General features: G+C 42.3%; 1 protein-coding gene across 1 annotated transcript; it reads right to left on the bottom strand.

Moving 5' to 3' along the window:
• Positions 1-3,571: 3,571 nt before the first annotated feature.
• On the bottom strand, positions 3,572-18,654 carry LOC122553851 (intelectin-1-like). The gene is made up of 8 exons (XM_043698263.1): positions 18,451-18,654; positions 15,725-15,819; positions 14,456-14,608; positions 9,186-9,433; positions 7,170-7,328; positions 5,721-5,841; positions 4,620-4,723; positions 3,572-4,001 (listed from the first exon to the last, which is right to left on the bottom strand). Exons 2-8 carry the CDS (start codon positions 15,789-15,791, stop codon positions 3,849-3,851), a joined length of 1,005 nt encoding a protein of 334 aa, XP_043554198.1. The 5' UTR covers positions 15,792-15,819; positions 18,451-18,654; the 3' UTR covers positions 3,572-3,848.
• Positions 18,655-19,777: the final 1,123 nt, after the last annotated feature.

Raw genomic sequence — 19,777 nt, 5'->3', positions numbered from 1 at the left:
TTGGAACTGGTCCTCCTGGGAGCAGATGCGGCGGAGACGAAGGAATTGGGAATATGGGATGGCGTTTTTACAGGGGGCAGGGTGGGAGGAGGTGTAGTCTAGGTAGCTGTGGGAGTCGGTCAGTTTATAGTAAATGTTTATAGCCTGCTGGACACACTTTCCTCATTCCTGAAGAAGGGCTTATGCCCGAAACATCGATTCTCATGCTCCTTGGATGCTGCCTGACCTGCTGCGCTTTTCCAGCAACACATTTTCAGTTCTGATCTCCAGCATCTGCAGTCCTCACTTTCTCCTTGAACAGATTGATATTAAGAAAGTGGATATGCTGGAAATTCTGGGCAGCACCAAGATGGATAAGTCCCCAGGGCCGAACCAGATATATCCAAGGTTACTAAAGGAAGTGAGGAATGATCTTTGCATCCTCACTCTCCAGGGACTGGTGCCAGCTGATTGGAGGGAGGTGAATGTTGTTCTTCTTTACAAAAAAGGGACTAAGGAAATCCCTGGGAATTACAGAACAGTCAGTCTTATGTCTATGGTAAACAAAATACCGAAAAGGATTCTGAGAGATTCAGTGAGGAATCCTGAAGAAGGGTTCATGCCCGAAACGTCGACTCTCCTGCTCCTTGGATGCTGCCTGACCTGCTGCGCTCTTCCAGCAACACATTTTCAAATTTCACAAGGGGGCAGTCCAGCTCCAGCATAACATCTGTATCTCAGCACACAGTAAATTCGGGGAAACTTTGGTCCACAGCCAACATAATGGGTCTTGGTCTCATTGTTATCCGGGGGAACTTACTGTGCACAGATGTCTTGCCAGGTTTAGCCTCATACTCAATGGTGCCTGCCATAAATATAATTGCCTTTGTTGTGAAGCATCAATGTTGTTATATCGATGTGATTATTTCCTGTCAGCCTAACTCTTGTTTATTTCCATCCTTCCACTGTTTACTCGTTGGTAATTTTATTTTTAACTCCGCCCACTTTGTCACCTATTATTTTGCTGTTCCATTTTTTTTCAGTCTGACCATAAACTCGTCAGGTCTTTCAAATATTTGGGTCACTGTATTCACATGTAACAGCTGAGTTGGCTTCTCTCTGCAATAACTGACTTCGCTGGCAAACATTTACAGTGAATTGAGACCGACAATGGACACGATCAGACTGTTTCTGTTGCCTATGTTTCTAAACTAGTTTGTCCTTTAAATCAAGAGTTTGGTCACGATTTCGCAAACTGGATTAACAGTCAAAGAATTCCCATTTACACGGAATTCCTGATGTGGGATTCGGGGCATCAAGTACTCTGATTCCATGTTGCACTATTTCCCCACTGGTAAAATCAGTCCGCTACGAAAATACACTACAAAACTATAGGGGGTCATGTTTTTAAACTAGAAGCCTGAACTAATAAATCCAAAAAGCTGAGTTCAATTCAGATCATGTGAGTGTTCACTATATATTTGATGTGAACTTTAGTACACTGAAATTGGAATAATCTAAGATTAGCCTGGTCTCTGCAAAAGAATGTTTGCACATTTCACGAAGTGTTCCATCATTAACAGCCTGGCTCCCTAAACTATATTGATCGTCTGTTTCGTACAGTGTTCAAACACAAACAAGAGGGAAACAAATGTGGTATTCTGCCGGGCAGGCAGTTTGAAATGAATAACGTAGCGGTGCACGTATTTTAACTCAGCAAAGTCGGTGATTGTCATTTGTTTGCTCATTTCTCGAATGTGTGTGTAACATTTACTGTCCCCAGCAGAGAGGGATCAAGCTGACTGTCAGCGTGTCTGTATCTGTGTGTGAGAGAGAAAGAATGTAATATTTATAGTCCCCAGTAGAGGGGGATGAAGCTCTGACTGTCAGCGTGTCTCTGTGTTTGACAGAGAGAGAGAAAGATTGTAATATTTACAGTCCCCAGTAGAGGGGGATCAAGCTCTGACTGTTCAGCGTGTCTGTGTGTTTGAGAGAGAGAGAAAGATTGTAATATTTACAGTCCCCAGTAGAGGGGGATCAAGCTCTGACTGTTCAGCGTGTCTCTGTGTTTGAGAGAGAGAGAAAGAATGTAATATTTATAGTCCCCAGTAGAGGGGGATGAAGCTCTGACTGTCAGCGTGTCTATGTGTTTGACAGAGAGAGAGAAAGATTGTAATATTTACAGTCCCCAGTAGAGGGGGATCAAGCTCTGACTGTCAGCGTGTCTGTGTGTGTGTGTGTGTGTGTGAGAAAGAGAGAGAAAGATAAAGATTATAATATTTACAGTTCCCAGTAGAGGGGGATGATGCTGGATGCTGTGATATTCACAGGGCCACATGACCTTTCATCAGCCCCTTAATTAGCCAAAGGGCAAACGGGCAGCCTAATGTACACCTACTACATTGTATTTGTAAAAGTACTCAACTTCAAATACACTGGTTGGAGATTGTAACATTCGCTATTCCTGTCTCTTAAACGTTAGGTATAGTGTTGGTGGAGCAGAGATGAATCACCAAATGTTCCATCTTTTCCATACATTTTTATGTCATATGTTTATATGTTTTGAAAATCCCTAATGTGAAAACTGATACAAAATCAGTATTACAAAGTCTGTTGTTTTCAAATTTTTACAATTAAATTTACTTCAGTTTTTTTAAATGGTCAACATTTTCTTTAATCTGTAATTCTCCTTTCCCTCGTATTAGTTTTGCTATCCCAGTTTCCTACTGCACTCTCTCTTTGCAGCTCTTAGCACATTTTATGTTTACTTTACTGTCCCTCATCTCGGTCATAACCACCCTGGATTGGCAGTCTGAGTGGCTTTGTGTTTTGTTCTACGTTACACTTCACCCATTTTAATGCTGTTTTATAAGTAATGACCCTGCCTCTGAGTGATATGTGCTAGAACTGAACTGAATTATGATCTGTACAGCTCCCATTGTTCATCTATAGGTTTATCCAATCACAATAATCCAATTGGAACCGTTTGTTATCATTAGTCTCTGTCTCACCCAACAAAGGTTTCCTTTTGAAAAATCCAGGATCTTAATGACCAAATTATGCTTCTTCATTTCAAACTTAACATTGAATTTGATTATATTATGATCATAGTGAGATGAATCTTCTTTTGCCATTACACCACTAATTAAGTCTGTCCCACTATACATTCCAACATCTATGATCATTTGCCACTTTGTTGGTTCTGGACAAAAAAGTGCTCCCCAAAATTTATCTGGACTTCATGCAAGAAAGTCACACTTCACCTGAATTATGATCTTCATCCCCAAAAGTAGAGATTGCAATCACCAAATAAAACATCTTTGCAGGAGGTCTTAAGATGTTAGAGGAGATTCAGGGTAAAATCTTAAGCAGCTGATGTCTGAAGCATGAGATAAAATGGGAAAAAGTGTGAGCTTTTCAAAGAAAAAAAATGAAATCTGTGCAGGGTGCATCCTGTCTTTTATTATTTAAAATTTACTTTTCATTGCAGTCAATCTCCTGAAAATCTTCTTAAAAGTTCTTCTTTCGTTAAGTCATAAAATAGTAAGATTTGAGTCATACAGTAAGTTATGGAAATAAATACAGGCAGGTAAAAGTTACAATTCCAGTTTATTCAGAACCCTTCAAGACTCTGATGGGATTGACTTCAGTACTAAGAAATGACAATTGCCAGAAACCACTGTTATGATCAAATATTAATAATATTTCTGCAATGCCAAACATTATAAGCAGCACTTTCTTTGGAATAATGTATTTTCCTAAAAAGCAGAAGACTTCACCACAACAAACAAATTTTGAGAATATTTAAAATGCGTAGCAGTCAGATGTCAGCGGACTAACAAGAGACTGCAATGAGGACGAAGCCTGCATTAACGGTAAAAGATCAACACTGCAGCCTCTGTCACCTCCTTCGATGCACTCCATCCCACATGTGTGCCAACCCCATTCCAGTCGAAGGCTGTGAAATCTCCACACTGCCTTGGCGATGCCTCAGGGAAGTATCCTCCACCCCCAATACAGACCTAGACATAACCAACTTGAAAGATTATATTTATATTTATTAGCATTTATATTTAATAGCAATTATATTTATTAGCATTTCGATAGGCAGAAACATCAGGAAATGCATTATTGAGACATAGGCTGAACTGCACTGATTCAGAAATGATTTCCCCAAAACCCCAGCCCAAGCACCGGAAGCTACTGAATCTCATTTGGGACAGTGTTAGACCTCAGTGCGGAAATGTAATCTGAAACAAAATCAGAAGTTGCTGGAGAAAGCCAGCAGGTCTGACAGCATCTGTGAAAGCAAATTGATTGTTTCGGGTCCAGCCATGGCAATTAGTTCTGACAAAGGACCTGACACATGAATTCTGCTTTCTCTCTTCGCGCATGCTGCCAAACCTGCTGAGTTTCTCCAGCAAGTTACGCTTTCGGTTCAAATTTCCAATGTCCCCAGTTCCTTGTTTTGCTGTAGAAACATAAGCTTAGATGCTTCTCATTCCCATGTAATGCGTTTTGCTGGAAGGTCTGTCCAGAGTTTCTGTTTGCTCACTCGTAAATCACACCACTTTCCCCCCCTCCCGTCCCCCACCCGCCACTCCTCTAACATCCCTCTTTCCCGCAGTTCCCTTACTTACATGTTCTGCATTGCATCCTTTGTATTTCACTCCAGAACACATCGCCATTGCTGCCTTTTCATTGTTAAAAACCCTGAATTGGACAAATCCTGGTTCAAACTCAGCTGCAAACACATAACAAATTACACGATTATTTAGATATAAAACAATTATACATCTGGAACTTCTGACAAAGTTCTGTACTTATCGAAAATGTGCAATTGTCAATGAGTAAAAGGGAACTGTTTATAGCACCAATGGTACATGTATTCCAGTACAGCCTCTATGGATTTGAAAATTTTATTTGTGTTTATTGCTGTTTCAAAATGATGGCAAATACTGCAGTGTGTGATCCCTTAATAATTTCACTGTTTGAGATTATGTTCCCCACAACAAGTCCACACTGATCCTCCAAAGAGTAACCCACCCAGACCCATTCCCCTCTGAATGATGCAGCTAACACTATGAGCAATTTAGCCTGGCCAATTCACCTGACCTGCACATCTTTGGACTGTGGGAGGAAACTGGAGCAAACCCACGCAGACACGGGGAGAATGTGCAAACTTCACACAGACAGTTGCCCAACATTGGGATGGAATCTGGGACCCTGGAGCTGTGAGACAACAATGCTAACCACTGAGCCACTGTGCTGCACTGCTAGCCGAATGTCTCCAGCCTTTTCCACGATTATTATCCTGAATGCACTGAAAGTTTGTTGGCACCATGTTCATCAGCAACTTCCAAAAAGGAATATGATGCAAACTGGGAAAGGGGGGAAAGTAAAGCAAGACTATGAGATAAAAGCAGGAGATTAGGAAACTGGATAGGTCGCTCTGTGCTGTAAGATACTAGTTATGATTGTTTACTCTTCCATAACAGGACTGCATTTTCCACCAGTTTTCCCAAATGTAAATTGTGTTAAACTCTCTTTGATAAATGTGGTTTAGGGGCAGCTGAAAGGCATTTACTCCAAATGACCTTCCACTAGCCCTTTCTGGGTAAACCAGATCGCAAACAGGATATTCTTGGGGCTTTGCAGATGTTGTACACACCTTTAAGTTATCGGTTGAAGGGAAAAGCCTTTTTAGCCAAAAAAAAGTAAACAGAGCATTTTGCACTAACCTTGAGAATTAGGCCCATACAAACTTTTGACCTTCGCATCATTGCCAAGGTCATAAAGAATTGGAGAGAAAGGTCCATTATTTTCTTGGCATATCCCTTTGTTGTATTCGACAGGGAATTGCTGAAATTGAGCACATTGGTCACAGGTTCAAAGGTCACGCACTTGTCGTCTTGCTCTCATATTAAAAAATCTTCCTGTGCCCATTTCTCCCACACTTCTTAATTTCTCAGTTATCTCCTCACTGAACAATATCGCCCTACCCAAAGCTTTTCAATTTCATTTCATCCATGAAGGCACTACTGCTTTCTCTGTTGAAGTTTCCAATACCTTCTGATTATCAGCCTGTTCCAATGACAACATTGGTGTCTGCCTGTCAGAGGTGATTGGTCCAAGTTTCACAGTAAGACCTTGGCAACACAATCTAGACTGCCATTTCAGTGCAGCACAGAGGGTCTGGTGCATTGGGAGAGGATGTTACATTATTGGAAGATTTTTTGCATGATAAATTCCAAAAACAACCCACAACTCAGAGGGACAGAGATGATTTCATGACTCAATTCAAATAAAAGCAGGATAATTCCCCTAGTGTCCTCATCTACATTTGTCCCTTAATTGCTCTCTCTGAATTCTTCCTGTCAATGCAGCTTTTAGCTATAGAGCAAATGACTAAAATCAATTCATTGCCTTTGAAGAAATTAATGACAAAATATAGATGTAAAATTATAATAGTAACTGCATTTCAATAAATTATTCCACTGGCTGTAAAATGTTTTGAGATAGCTTTACAAAGTACAAAATACAAATTTTGTTTTGTTTTTCATTAAATTCACCAATATTCCTATGCAAAAACCCAGCATTTTCCTATTGTAGGTGTCATCTTCAACAGGTAGACCATGTACTAAACCACAACAGCAGAACTGGATGCATCTTTTAGAATGCTTAATTTTTGCATTTTAAGCTGTAGTTTTAAAATTGTCCTAGCTTATGACTGTCAAATGCATCAAGGAAGAAGGGAAAGGTAATTTCACCATTGTCCAATTGGATCACAGGGCTGCTCTCTCATTAGAGAGACTGCTAATGGTGGCTTAACCTCAGGGTCACCGTGCTCCAGGTAGGGGGAAGAGGTTAAGAAAGAGAATCCTTTATGGTAACCTCAGCTTATGTAGGAACTGAACCCAGACTGCTGACATCACTGCAAACTGTAAACCACCTTCCAGCCAACTGAGCTAACTGACCCCACTTAAATGCAACAAAAACAATTATGTTTGATTACAATGTGCACCTGAGTTGGAAGAATTTTAAGTTAATGTTGATACAAGGCCATAGTGTGCCAAAACAGCTACATTATGAGCTCTTTTTCAGGTGCAATTTCTCGATTGAAAGCCACTGTGGCTCATTCTGTGCTTTTATTTTCCATATGTTGCAAGAAGCAATGCTGAGACACTCACATGGAACAGCTGATGCAAGTTTCCTCCATATTCTTCTAGGAAGTTGGTTTCGGTGCGATAGCGGAGAATTGCTGCATCTTTCCAGCTGCTCAGTGGTGTGTTATTGGGCACGTGCCAGATCGCTATGTCTGAGGCCTTTATATCATAGTAACCTGGGTTCTGTTCAGAAATAGACACAGATTGTCAGAGCAACAGCGAATAGAATTCACGAGCATCACAGAGCTACTGAAGACAACCTGGATAGTAGTCACATGCTGCTGTGCAAAGTGAAGTTGAGAACACTTTCGTAGAATGTCTACATGGCAAGGGAAGACCAATCTTCCATAAAATCCCATGTCAGCTTACTTTTTAATAATTTGGTTCTCAGAATGTGAACATTGCTGCTTCGCTAGGCCAGGTTTCGTATCCCTTCCCAATTCCCTTGAGAAATTGGTGAATTGCTTGTTGAACTGCTGCAGTCCTTGGGGTGGATGTACAACCACAGGGCTGTGCCAAAGAGTCTCCAGGCTTTTGAGTTCCAAAATAATGAGGAAATGACATTATCACTCCAAGTCTTGGTGAGTGTCTTGGAAGGGTACTTGCAGCTGATGGTGGACCCATGCATCTTCTCCTACTGTCTTTCTAAATAATTGAGGTTACAGGTTCAGAAGCTGTCGAGTTATTGCAGTGCGTCTTATAGATGGTACACACTGCTGCTGCTCTGTTTGTTGGTGAAGGTGGCCATCTGCAAGAGTATTTCAGTTAGTACTCTTCACCTGCTTTTTCCTTAAAGACCCGTGCTTTTCCTCTTGGCAGATGCTTATTCGATTCCTTTTGCAAAGCCAACATTTACCTACCTGCACAACACACTCAGACATCAGACCACAGTTCTTCACCACTTGCTGCGTAAAAAAAGTTATTCCTCACGTCACCATTGGTGTGCTTTGGGTCTCGATCATTGGAAACACTGCACAGATCATGAAGGCAGAACCTGCTGGATCATGGTTGACTGGATCATAGAGTGGTGGATTAGGGAGGATCAGCATGTGTATTGGCTTTCCTCTATCCTGAAGCACTATGTTATTAGTAGCATCTCAAAGTATTTTCAGTCTCACGCATCTCCTAATGTTACCCAGGTCATGTCCCCATAATTCAAATTAATATCTAATTGTTACATTCTCCAAAAATCTTTAAAAATATTAATCCTTTCTCCATCCTCTTTTGTTCACTGAAAACAAATACAATTCAGTGACTCTCTTGTTACTGAATCCAAAATTATGGAATCATATCAGACATACTTACTTAATTAGTGCCCTTGATTAGTTTCCCTACAGTGTGGAAACAGGCCCTTCGGCCTAACGAGTCCACACCGGCCCTCCGAAGAGTAACCCACCCCTGACTAATGCACCTAACACTATAGGCAATTTAGCATGGCCAATTCACCTGACCTGCACATCTTTGGACTGTGGGAGGAAACCAGAGCACCCAGAAGAAACCCACACAGACACGGGGAGAATGTGCATACTCCACATAGACAGTTGCCCGAGGCCAGAATCGAACTTGGGTCCCTGGTGCTGTGATGTAGCAGTGCTAACCACTGAGCCACTGTGCCGCCCCCAATGAAGAAGTGTCCTCTGAACTCCACAAAAGTGAGTACTGCAGATGCGGAAGATTAGAGTCAAGACTATGGTGCTGGAAAAGCACAGCAGGTCAGGCAGCATTGGAGTTTCCAGCATTACACTCTTGACTCTTCCTCTGGACTCCTCCTGCCTAGCCACATGGTACAGAAAGAATATTAGTTACTTTATAACTTTACAGTTAAGCCCAACTGATTCATGCATGATTTTTCAATCGATGTATGTCCACATATTCTTTGATAATTCACTTCCCTTTATACTACTTTACTGTTCTAGTTGTTTGAAATTTATACCCACATTTCAATTTCTCTTCCTTGCTTCAATTCTGGTCAGCGGTCCCACTTACACCAGTCATGACAAGCATTGTTTTAAACAAAGAGATTTCACAGAAACTGATCACCTTCAGGTCATCACTTGTCGCTCCTTCTGGTGAACCAAATGTCGCGTAGTTGGACCATGACCCATCTCCTGCTGGAAAATTGATATTACTCCCTTGCTGACTGGACCAGCGGTCCCCAGTGGTGCACTTCCCAAGTATATTGTTCTCATGGACACTTGCAACCAGAGTCCAACCACCTCCATCAGTGGTCATGTCACAGAAAGCCTGGTAGCTTTCACCATTACTGGTTATCAAGCGGTGAATGCCATCTGTGGTGAAGAAGGTAATTTTCAGCAAATCAGAGCAATCATGAGCAACACTGGCTCTGAACCCTGTGCATCAACTCGAGGGAAGTACCATCACAAGGGGAAGGAAAATGGGAAAAGAATCTCTTCTGATTACATTTCTTACGTGTTGAATCATTGAAAGGAAAATCAAGTAGGATAAATTGACAAGCTCATTTGGTCTTAAAATAAGAAGTAATGTGATTAGAGGCATGCAATTTTTGACTCTGTATGTATGTAATATATATTGTATAGTGAAGGGGGTGTGGGTTCGGTTGCGTGGAAAAATACAAAATCAAAATGAAAGGAGAAAGTAAGATTGCAGGTTAGTGATGGGGCTGATTATTACTAGCAAATAAAAGGGACAAAATATGCGAGTGTCATTTTGTATCAGGGAACCATAAAAGTGTAGGGAAACTGGATAATAGAACAAACAAAGCGTGGCACCATGGCTCAGTGGTTAGCACTGCTGACTCACAGCACCAGGGACCCAGGTTCGATTCCAGCCTCGGGCGACTGTCTGTGTGGAGTTTGCACATTCTCCCTGTTCTGCATGGGTATCCTCCGGGTGCTCTGGTTTCCTCCCATGGTCCAAAGACGTGCAGATCGGGTGAACTGGCCGTGCTAAATTGCCCATGGTGTTAGGTGTATTAGTCAGAGGGAAATGGGTCTGGCTGGGTTACTCGTCAGAGAGTCGGTATGGACTTGTTGGGCCAAAGGGCCTGTTTCCACACTGTAGGTAATCTAATCTTAAAGGCTTTGTACTTTAATGCATGAAGCATTCTGAAAAAGGTCGATGAAATAAGACCATAAGACATAGGAGCAGAAGTAAGGCAATTCGGCCCATCGAGTCCACTCCGCCATTCAATCATGGCTGATGGGCATTTCAACTCCACTTACCCGCATTCTCCCCGTAGTCCTTAATTCCTTGTGACATCAAGAATTTATCAATTTCTGCCTTGAAGACATTTAGCGTCCCAGCCTCCACTGCACTCTGAGGCAATGAATTCCACAGGCCCACCACTCTCTGGCTGAAGAAATGTCTCCGCATTTCTGTTCTGAATTTACCCCCTCTAATTCTAAGGCTGTGTCCACGGGTCCTAGTCTCCTCGCCTAATGGAAACAATTTCCTAGCATCCATCTTCTCCAAGCCATGTATTATCTTGTAAGTTTCTATTAGATCTCCCCTTAATTTTCTAAACTCCAATGAATACAATCCCAGGATCCTCAGCCGTTCCTCATATGTTAGACCTACCATTCCAGGGATCATCCATGTGAATCTCCTCTGGATACGCTCCAGTGCCAGAATGTCCTTCCTGAGGTGTGGGGACACAGTACTCGAAATGGGGCCTAACCAGAGCTTTATAAAGTCTCAGTAGCACAACAGTGCTTTTATATTCCAACCCCCTTGAGATAATTGACAACATTGCATTCGCCTTCTTAATTGCAAGACCTCGCATTTGCTCACATTGAATTCCATCAGCCATTTCCTGGACCACTCCTCCAAACTGTCTAGATCCTTCTGCAGCCTCCCCACTTCCTCAGTACTACCTGCCTGTCCACCTAACTTTGTATCATCGGCAAACTTCGCTAGAATGTCCCCAGTCCCTTCATCCAGATCATTAATATATAATGTGAACAGCTGCGGCCCCAACACTGAACCGTGTGGGACACCGCTTGTCACCGGCTGCCATTCCAAAAAAGAACCTTTTATCCCAACTCTCTGCCTTCTGTCAGACAACCAATGATGGCATAAATCAGGGTAAATTGCGGTCACAAAGACTTTAAACTAGGTAAAGTGAAGGGGGACTCAGGAGAAGTGATTAAAGTTTCCAGAACAAGAAATAGGACAGCAAATGAGAGGATAACCATGAGTAGAAAGACAGTCAATACAGGGCCGAAGGTGTTGTACTTATATGGACACAGTATGCAAAACAAGGTACATAAGCTTGTAGTGCAGATTGAAATTGGTGGGTGTCACAGCAACATGACTGCAGGGGAGCCGCATGAGATCAGGACAAGGAACGAAATATCCACGGATATATGTCTTATTGAAAGAACAGGCAGAGGGGGCGGGGTTTCCTTGTTAGTAAGAAACGAAATTAAATCAATAGCAAGAAGTGATATGGAGTCAGAGGATATAGAATCTGTGTGGTTGGAGTTGAGGAACTGCAAAGGAGAAATGATCCTGATCAGGGTGTGGGGAAGAAAATAAATCAGAAGATGTTAGAAAGGCACTCTTACAATAATCCTGGGGGACTTCAATATACTGAGAAAATCCAGTTGATATCAGAGTCCAAGAAAAGGAATTCGGTGAATGTCTGCAAGATGTTTTTAATGGAGCAGCTTGTGGTACAGCCCACTACAAAACAGACAATTTTGGAATTGGTGATGTGTATTGAGCAACCTTGATTCGGAAGTTGGGTCCACTCTAGCGGTAAGTGACCAAAATATGACTTGGAGGAGCTGGGGTGTTGGACTGGGGTGGACAGTTAAAAATCACACAACACCAGGTTATAAAGTCCAACTGGTTTATTTGGAAGCACTAGCTTTCAAAACGCCGCTCCTTCTCCTACATCAGGTGGTTGTGAAGCAGGACCATAAGAGACAGAATTTACAGCAAAGGATTACAATGATACATTGAACAAACCTAGATTGATAAGTCTTCCATGTGTTAGAATTGATTTGCTAGTTTTGATTCTTTAATACAGAAATCCCAGGACTTCTTTTAAGTCACATTCTCAAGATAATTCAAGATTTTATATCAATAGGTGACATCTCAGCTCAGACAATGCCTTAAATGTGCAAGGTTAGAGTCTGTCTCTATCCCAATCTTGAGTCAGACTGGTTATAAAACTCGGACTAATTGTCTATCTCATACGCTGCAGGCAAGGATGCCCTGAGGCATGGTACGTTAGTGAGACCAAGCAGATGTTACAGCAACGGATGAATGGACATTGCACAACAATCAACAGGCAGGGGTGTTCCCTCCCAGTCAGGGAAAACTTCAGCGGTCTGGGACATTTGGCCTCGGACCTTCAGGTGACCGTCCTCCAAGTCAAACTTCGGGACTGGCAACCATGCAAAGTGGCCAAACAGAGGCTGATAGCCAAGTTCAGTACCATAAGGATGGCTTCAACCGGGATCTTGGATTCATGTCACACAGCAGGTACTTCACTGCACTATACACTCTCTCTCACACACAAGTACGCACTCTTACATAAACACACCCTCACACAGATCCTCTCTCATATGCACACACATACACCTCCCACACACTCTCCTGCATGTACACACATATACAGGTCTTTGGGGTGAATTTGTATTTGCAGATACATTCTATTTAGATTAGAATGCTGTGTGATCCATTAAACATTTCACTGTTTGAGATTAGATTCCCTACAGTGTGGAAACAGGCACTTTGGCCCAACAAGTCCACACCAACCCTCCGAAGAGTAACCCACCCAGACCCATTTCCCTCTGACTAATGCACTAACACTATGGGCAATTTAGCATGGCCAATTCACCTGGCCTGCACATCTGTGGACTGTGGGAGGAAACCAGAGCACCCGGAGGAAACTTACGCAGACACATGGAGAATGTGCAAACTCCACACAGACAGTTGCCCGAGGCTGGAATTGAACCTGGGACCCTGGTGCTGTGAGTTAGCAGTGCTAACTACTGAGCTGCCATGCCAGCCCTCTATTCTGTTCAAACAATACAGAACCTGCAAGTAGTCAATGCAGTAAGTCAATTCAAGTAATATTTATAAATTCCATTTTGGAAATAGAACCAGTCTGACTCAAGATCAGGATAGAGACAGACTCTAACCTCACACCTTTAAGGCATTGTCTGCACTGAGATGTCAAATTTTGTGATTAAACTTTAAATTATTTTGAGAATATGACTTAAAAGAAGTTCTGGAATTTCCATATTGAAGAACTGAAACCAGCAAATCCATTCTAAAAGATGAAAGACTTATCAATCCTTCATTGTAAATTCTGTTTCTTATGGTCCTGCTTCACAACCACCTGATGAAGGAGCAGCGCTTCGAAAGCTAGTGCTTCCAAATAAACTTGTTGGAATATAACCTGGTGTTGTGTGATTTTTAACTTTGACAGAATTCATCCTGCAGTTTGAGAGGGAGAAGCTGGAATCAGATGTAACAGTATTAGAGTTGAGTAAACGTAACTACAAAGACATGAGGGAGGGGCTGTCCAGGGATGATTGGAAAGGGGGGGGCCTAGCAAGGAAGACGGTGGAGCAGCACAGGCGAGAGTTTCTGGGTGTAGTTTGTGGAGGCACAGCAGAAATTCACCCCAAGGAGGAAGAAACATACTAGGGGAAGAATGAGGAAGTGAGGGACGGCATAAAAACAAAGCAAAAGGTTACAATGTCATGAATGAAGATTAGTAGGAAGCCAGAGAATTGGGAAGTCTTTTAAAAATTGTACAGGATAACCTAAACAGCAATTGGGAGCAAGGGTTGGAGAAGATGAAATATGAGGTGAGCTAGCTAGTAATCTAATAGAAGCTTGCAAGAGTTGTTTATCAGGTATGTATATAAAAGGATAGAGAGAGACAAACGTGGACATTGTACCTCTGGAAAATGAGGTTGGAGAAGTAGTAACGAGGAGCAAATAAATGGCAGAAGCAGGTACTTTGCATCAGTTTTCACAGTGGAAAACACCAGCAGCAGGTCAGAACTTCAAACGGGTCAGGGAGCAGAAGTGAGTGTAGTAGCCGTCACAAAGGAGATGATGCTGGAGAGCTGAAAGGTCTGAAGGGTGGTTAAATCACCTGGATTAGATGGACTATACCCCAGAGTTCTGAAGGAGATAGCTGAGGGGATTGTAGAGGTGCTGGTGGTGATCGTTTAGGAATTACTGGTGTCAGGGAGGGCTTGACTAATTTTTGCACTTTCCCCAAGGCACTGAAGGGAATTGTAAGCACACTGGCTACATCGTAGCTGCATGAGCCAATCACACTTGATGTCAAAAACATTTACCTTGGGTGATGTCATGTTTTTCTTTGAGTTCCCGACAGCTCCTTGAGAAATTGTGTCGGGGCTTCGATTTACCATTACAGCCGTCATATTTCAACTCGAAGTTACCAACGACCTGGAAATTCCCCTTGTCCACTTTTGAACCATGAGTTTCATCTTAAAATACGAAAAAGACTTTGTGTCATTGGACATAACAAGACATAGGCAAGAAGAGACAGGAATGTAGCAGCATATAAGGTAGCGGTGCAGAGAAAGGAAGAGAAAAAGGGAAGGGAGTGAGGGGGTGAGGGACACAGAAACACAGCGATTCAGAGAAGGAAACAAAGAGAAAGAGAAAGAAACAGAGGGAGCCATGAAAAGAGACATGGGATTGAGGGATGATGACATAGACAGACAGAAAGCTGGATAAGTGACAAGGAAAACAAGAGGGGAGGGAAATACATCTGGAACAGATCACAGAGGAGGGAAAGGAAGCATATAGAGAGACGGGGGAACAAAATGGACAGTGAGGCAGAAAGGAAAACTGGCACATAAAGGGTGAAGGAGTTAACAGAGCTTAAAAATGTGTTGCTGGAAAAGCGCAGCAGGTCAGGCAGCATCAAAGGAACAGGAGAATCGATGTTTCGGGCATAAGCCCTTCTTCGTGAATGAAGGAATGATCATTCCTGAAGAAGGGCTTATGCCCGAAACGTCGATTCTCCTGTTCCTTTGATGCTGCCTGACCTGCTGCGCTTTTCCAGCAACACATTTTTAAGCTATGATCTCCAGCACCTGCAGTCCTCACTTTCTCCTCGAAAGAGTTAACAGAGTCTGAGTTAAAATTAGAACGAGAACCTTGAGAGGAGGGAGAAACAGCCAGGCTGACAAAATTGCCCACGTTTACACGATCAGGAAGAGTAGGACCATGAAAAAAAAGCCGCAGGCAGAAGGACAATAAGGAAGAGGGAATAGATGGAGAGATTTATGTTGTGTTGCTGGTCAGAGGCATTGTGTGTCCTCTGGCACATTGCTGACTTGATTACCGTCCTGATGGGAACACCGCACTGATCATCTGTGGGTAGTCAGTATCCTCTTCATTAAGCAACAAAGAGATGTAGCTCCAGGAATGTCTGGGGGAGGGGATATGAATCCTAGGGAATGAGGGAACCCCTGAGAAAGGATGCAATGGTACAGACCAGGATCCAAGCTGTTCTGTACAGTCCCACCCATTACTTTATGTATCCCAGTTTAAATTCACAAAACAAATACAATCGTGATAAAGTCGTCACTTACCTTCATGTTGAATAGGGGATTGCTCAGTGCTGGCAATAACAAGGAATAGAAGAAGGATGACCTTCATTTCTTCACAACAGCTTTTCTGTGAGGGGCTGTAATCACAAACAAAATAAGAGAGGAGAGAAAGTACATTATCTCAGCTGGCATTTTGAATGTTGCAATAACGCATTAACTCTACGCATTGGGATGGATGAAGTCAGTTCCTGCCTTATTGTCGAAAGTTACTCATGGGTATCACTGGAAATCTAAGTCAGACTGCATAGAGTAACTTGGAGATAGTGAGAACTGAAGATGCTGGAGATCAGAGTGGATGGAGAGTGGAGATGGAAAAAGCACAAAATCACCTTCTTGTGGGCACTTATGGATAGATAAAAATGCCATCTGTGCAAACATCCCTTAACCAAATAATACAACAAAATCATTGTCAACTCAGGTAGAGAATAATATAGAGAGAGCAATAAGAATGGGGTAAAAAGGAGAAATTTTGAAAAATAAGAATTGTTATAGAGGTACAGACATCTTGGTGTGTTGTTGAAAATGGCAAGAATAGTTGACAGGAAGGGGCACATTCTTGTCATTGTAACAAAGGTCGGAAGTTTAAAGTCAAGGCATTGATTAGCTAATGGGAGGTGATGCACAATTAAACAATTTTGCAAATTTTTCTTTTCTCAATGATTGGGGGAGTACAACCCATCAGTACAACAATAATATTCAGCCAGGACTGTCAAATGGATGATTCAACTAACCCCCCTCCAGATGTGCCCAGAATCACAGTGGCCAGTCTTCAGCAGATTCAGTTCTCACATACTATATCTAGAAATGGCTAAGGGCTCTGACAATATTCCAGCAATAGCACTGCCGACTTGTATTGCAGATGTTCCCATAGCCAAGCTGTTCCAATACAGATACAAATGGGATGTACTGAAAATAGAGTAAATTGCCCAGATATGTCATGTATTTAAAAAGCAGGCCAAATTAACCTTCCCATTAGTCTACCCTTGATCATCAGTAAAGTCATGGGAAGAGTCACAAAAAGTGCTACCGAGCAGCAATAACCTGCTCACTGATGCCCAGTTTGGGTTTCTCCAGGGCCTCAAAGCTCAGGACCTCATTATAACCTTTGTTCAAAAATGAACATCTTCTGAAGGAGACTTCCCACACCTCTCTCTATCCCTGGCACCTCCTCCTCTCACACTCACTACCAAGCTAGTCGGGTTTAATTGCAATTGCTAGTGTTCCACGTCCAGGGAGTTCAATCCGTTTTGTGAGTTGCAAATGTCTGTAGTTTACCCAGCCAAGATCTAAGAAATTAGATCTTATGTGAGTAGACATCTGTTATGTGTGGCAATAATTCTAAATAAAGCACTTCAGTGCATTCATCAATGCTGAGTTAGAAATGTATCTGGCAGATGCTATCTTGGCACAGCTATGGCACTGACGAACATGCAACATTTACATTGATTTATGAAGAATTTCTGAACTTGCTGGGCTTGTATAAAGAAGCCTACAACATTTGGATTTTGAGGCTTGAATTAACATTCATGTCAATTAATTAACATTTGAAAACTGCACCCAATGTCATGTGACTGAACCTGCAGGATTAGCTCCAACTGTAGCCATACGCACAGATGACAATGACCACAAAATCAACTGGGGCAACACAACGATCATAGGACAAGCTAAACTTAGAACAGCCAGAGAATTTCTAGAAGCACGGCTCTCAGCCACGGACTTCATCAACAAGCACATTGACATAGACCCAATGTAACGGCCACTACACCGAACAACCGGAACTAGCAGGAACAGCACCAAATGAATTCCACAAGACACAGTACAGCAGCGCTTCACAGAAGTACCCAAAGCACTGAAGATGTCACCTAGACAGGGGATGAAATGTCTACAAATCAACTTCCCAGCTCGGCAAACATATCCACAACCACGACAACTGGCACACAAGCTCCAAATCTTTACACAAACCTTGAACTTGTGTCAATAAGTAAACAAAAGAAAATCAGTTCATCCTTACTTCCTTCGATTTGCATTATGAATTCATCCATTTTCTTTCGAATGTTGTGCACATTAGGAGGATAGTTTTCATGTAATCCTTAAATGGTTTTTGTAACTTCTGGCTGATATACTCTTCAAAATGAACTCTCAATCCCTTCCTGTCACGGTCTGTTCATCATTCTCCACATTGTGGAGGTGGCAGTTTTGGGCTGGGGTGGACAAATTTCAAAAATCACACAACATCAGGTTATAGTCCAACAGGTTTATTAGGAAGTACTAACTTCAGAGTGCTGCACAGTGTCATGCACTGCGATCTTTTGCTTATAAATTCCGTTCTTTTATGATCCTGCTGCGCAGCCACCTGATGAAGGAGCAGTGTTCTGAAAGCTGGTACTTCCTAATAAACCTGTTGGACTATAATCTGGTGTTGCGTGATTTTTAACATTCTCCATATTAATAACTTTCTGTAAAACATTCCAGATCTCCTCACAGAATAAAAACCTACATAGAACTCTTTACCAGCACTTGCATTGACTTTTTGCATTTTAGCTCATGACATTTTACTTGGTTACTTTCAGCGGTGAAGAACAAAACAAAACGTTTTACCTTACTTAAGAACTAACACCGTGCTATTGATTTTGTTCTAAATAAACTTGAAAGGGAGAAGAAGCCAGCTCCATAAACCAACATCTCACAGCTCTCAGTGTTCTACTTACACTGATTTAGGAGAATTCTTCAGGAATTTTCTGGGATAAATGTTGCCAAAACACTGGATATCTGGCCCAGATAGTCTCCTGGTGTGTTTCAGAGGTTCCTCCTCATGGCTTTAACAGCAATTACCAACAAATGGTAGCTGTCCTTCTGGATGGTGAGTATCCTTTTACGGTGCATTTGAAAGCAACAGGATCATGATGTTCACTCACAAACACCTCAGCATTTCGCCTGAGGCATCGTTTCAAAACACATTAACCTTTACTTATAAATAGTCTGCACTCAGCCCGTTATCCACTTCTCCACTGAAATCAAGACACATAGAGTCATAGAGATATACAGCACAGAAACAGACCCTTCAGTCCAACCTGTCCATGCCGACCAGATATCTCAACCCAATCTAGTCCCACTTGCCAGCACCCGGCCCATACCCCTCCAAATCCTTCCTATTCATATATCCATCCAGCTGCAATTGTATTCACCCCCACCACTTCCTCTGGAGGCTCATTCCAAACACGTACCACCCTCTGCGTGAAAATGTTACCCCTTAGGCCCTTTTATATCTCCCCCCTCTCACCCTAAACCTATGCCCTCTAGTTCTGGATTCCCCATTCCAGAGAAAAGACCTTGTCTGTTTATCCTATCCATGCCCCTCATAATTTTGTAAACCTCTATAAGGTCACCCCTCAGCCTCCGACGCTCCAGGGAAAACAGCCCCAGCCTGTTCAGCCTCTCTCTGTAGCTCAGATCCACTAACCCTGGTAACATCCTTGTAAATCTTTTCTGAACCCTTTCAAGTTTCACAACATTTTTCCGATAGGAAGGAGACCAGAATTGCATGCAATATTCCAAAAGTGGCCGAACCAATGTCCTGTACAGCCGCAACATGACCTCTCAACTCCTGTACTCAGTATTCTGACCAATAAAGGAAAGCATACTAAATGCCTTCTTCACTATCCTATCTACTAGTGACTGCACTTTCAAGAAGCTATGAGCCTGTACTCCAAGATCTCTTTGTTCAGCAACACTCCCTAGGACCTTACCATTAAGTGTATAAGCCCTGCTAAGATTTGCTTTCCCAAAATGCAGCACTTCGCATTTATCTAAATTAAACTCCATCTGCCACTTCTCAGCCCATTGGCCACCTGGTCAAGATCCAGTTGTAATCTGAAGTAATCTTCTTCGTTGTCCACTATACCTCCAATTTTGGTGTCATCTGCAAACATACTAACTATACCTCTTATGCTCACATCCAAATCATTCATATAAATGATGAAAGTAGTGGACCCATCACCGATCCTTGTGGCACAGGCCTCCAGTCTGAAAAACAAC

This window comes from Chiloscyllium plagiosum, chromosome 10 (assembly GCF_004010195.1).
Source record: "Chiloscyllium plagiosum isolate BGI_BamShark_2017 chromosome 10, ASM401019v2, whole genome shotgun sequence".
Taxonomy (NCBI): Eukaryota; Metazoa; Chordata; class Chondrichthyes; order Orectolobiformes; family Hemiscylliidae; genus Chiloscyllium; species Chiloscyllium plagiosum.
This window is presented reverse-complemented; position numbering and strand designations above follow the sequence as displayed.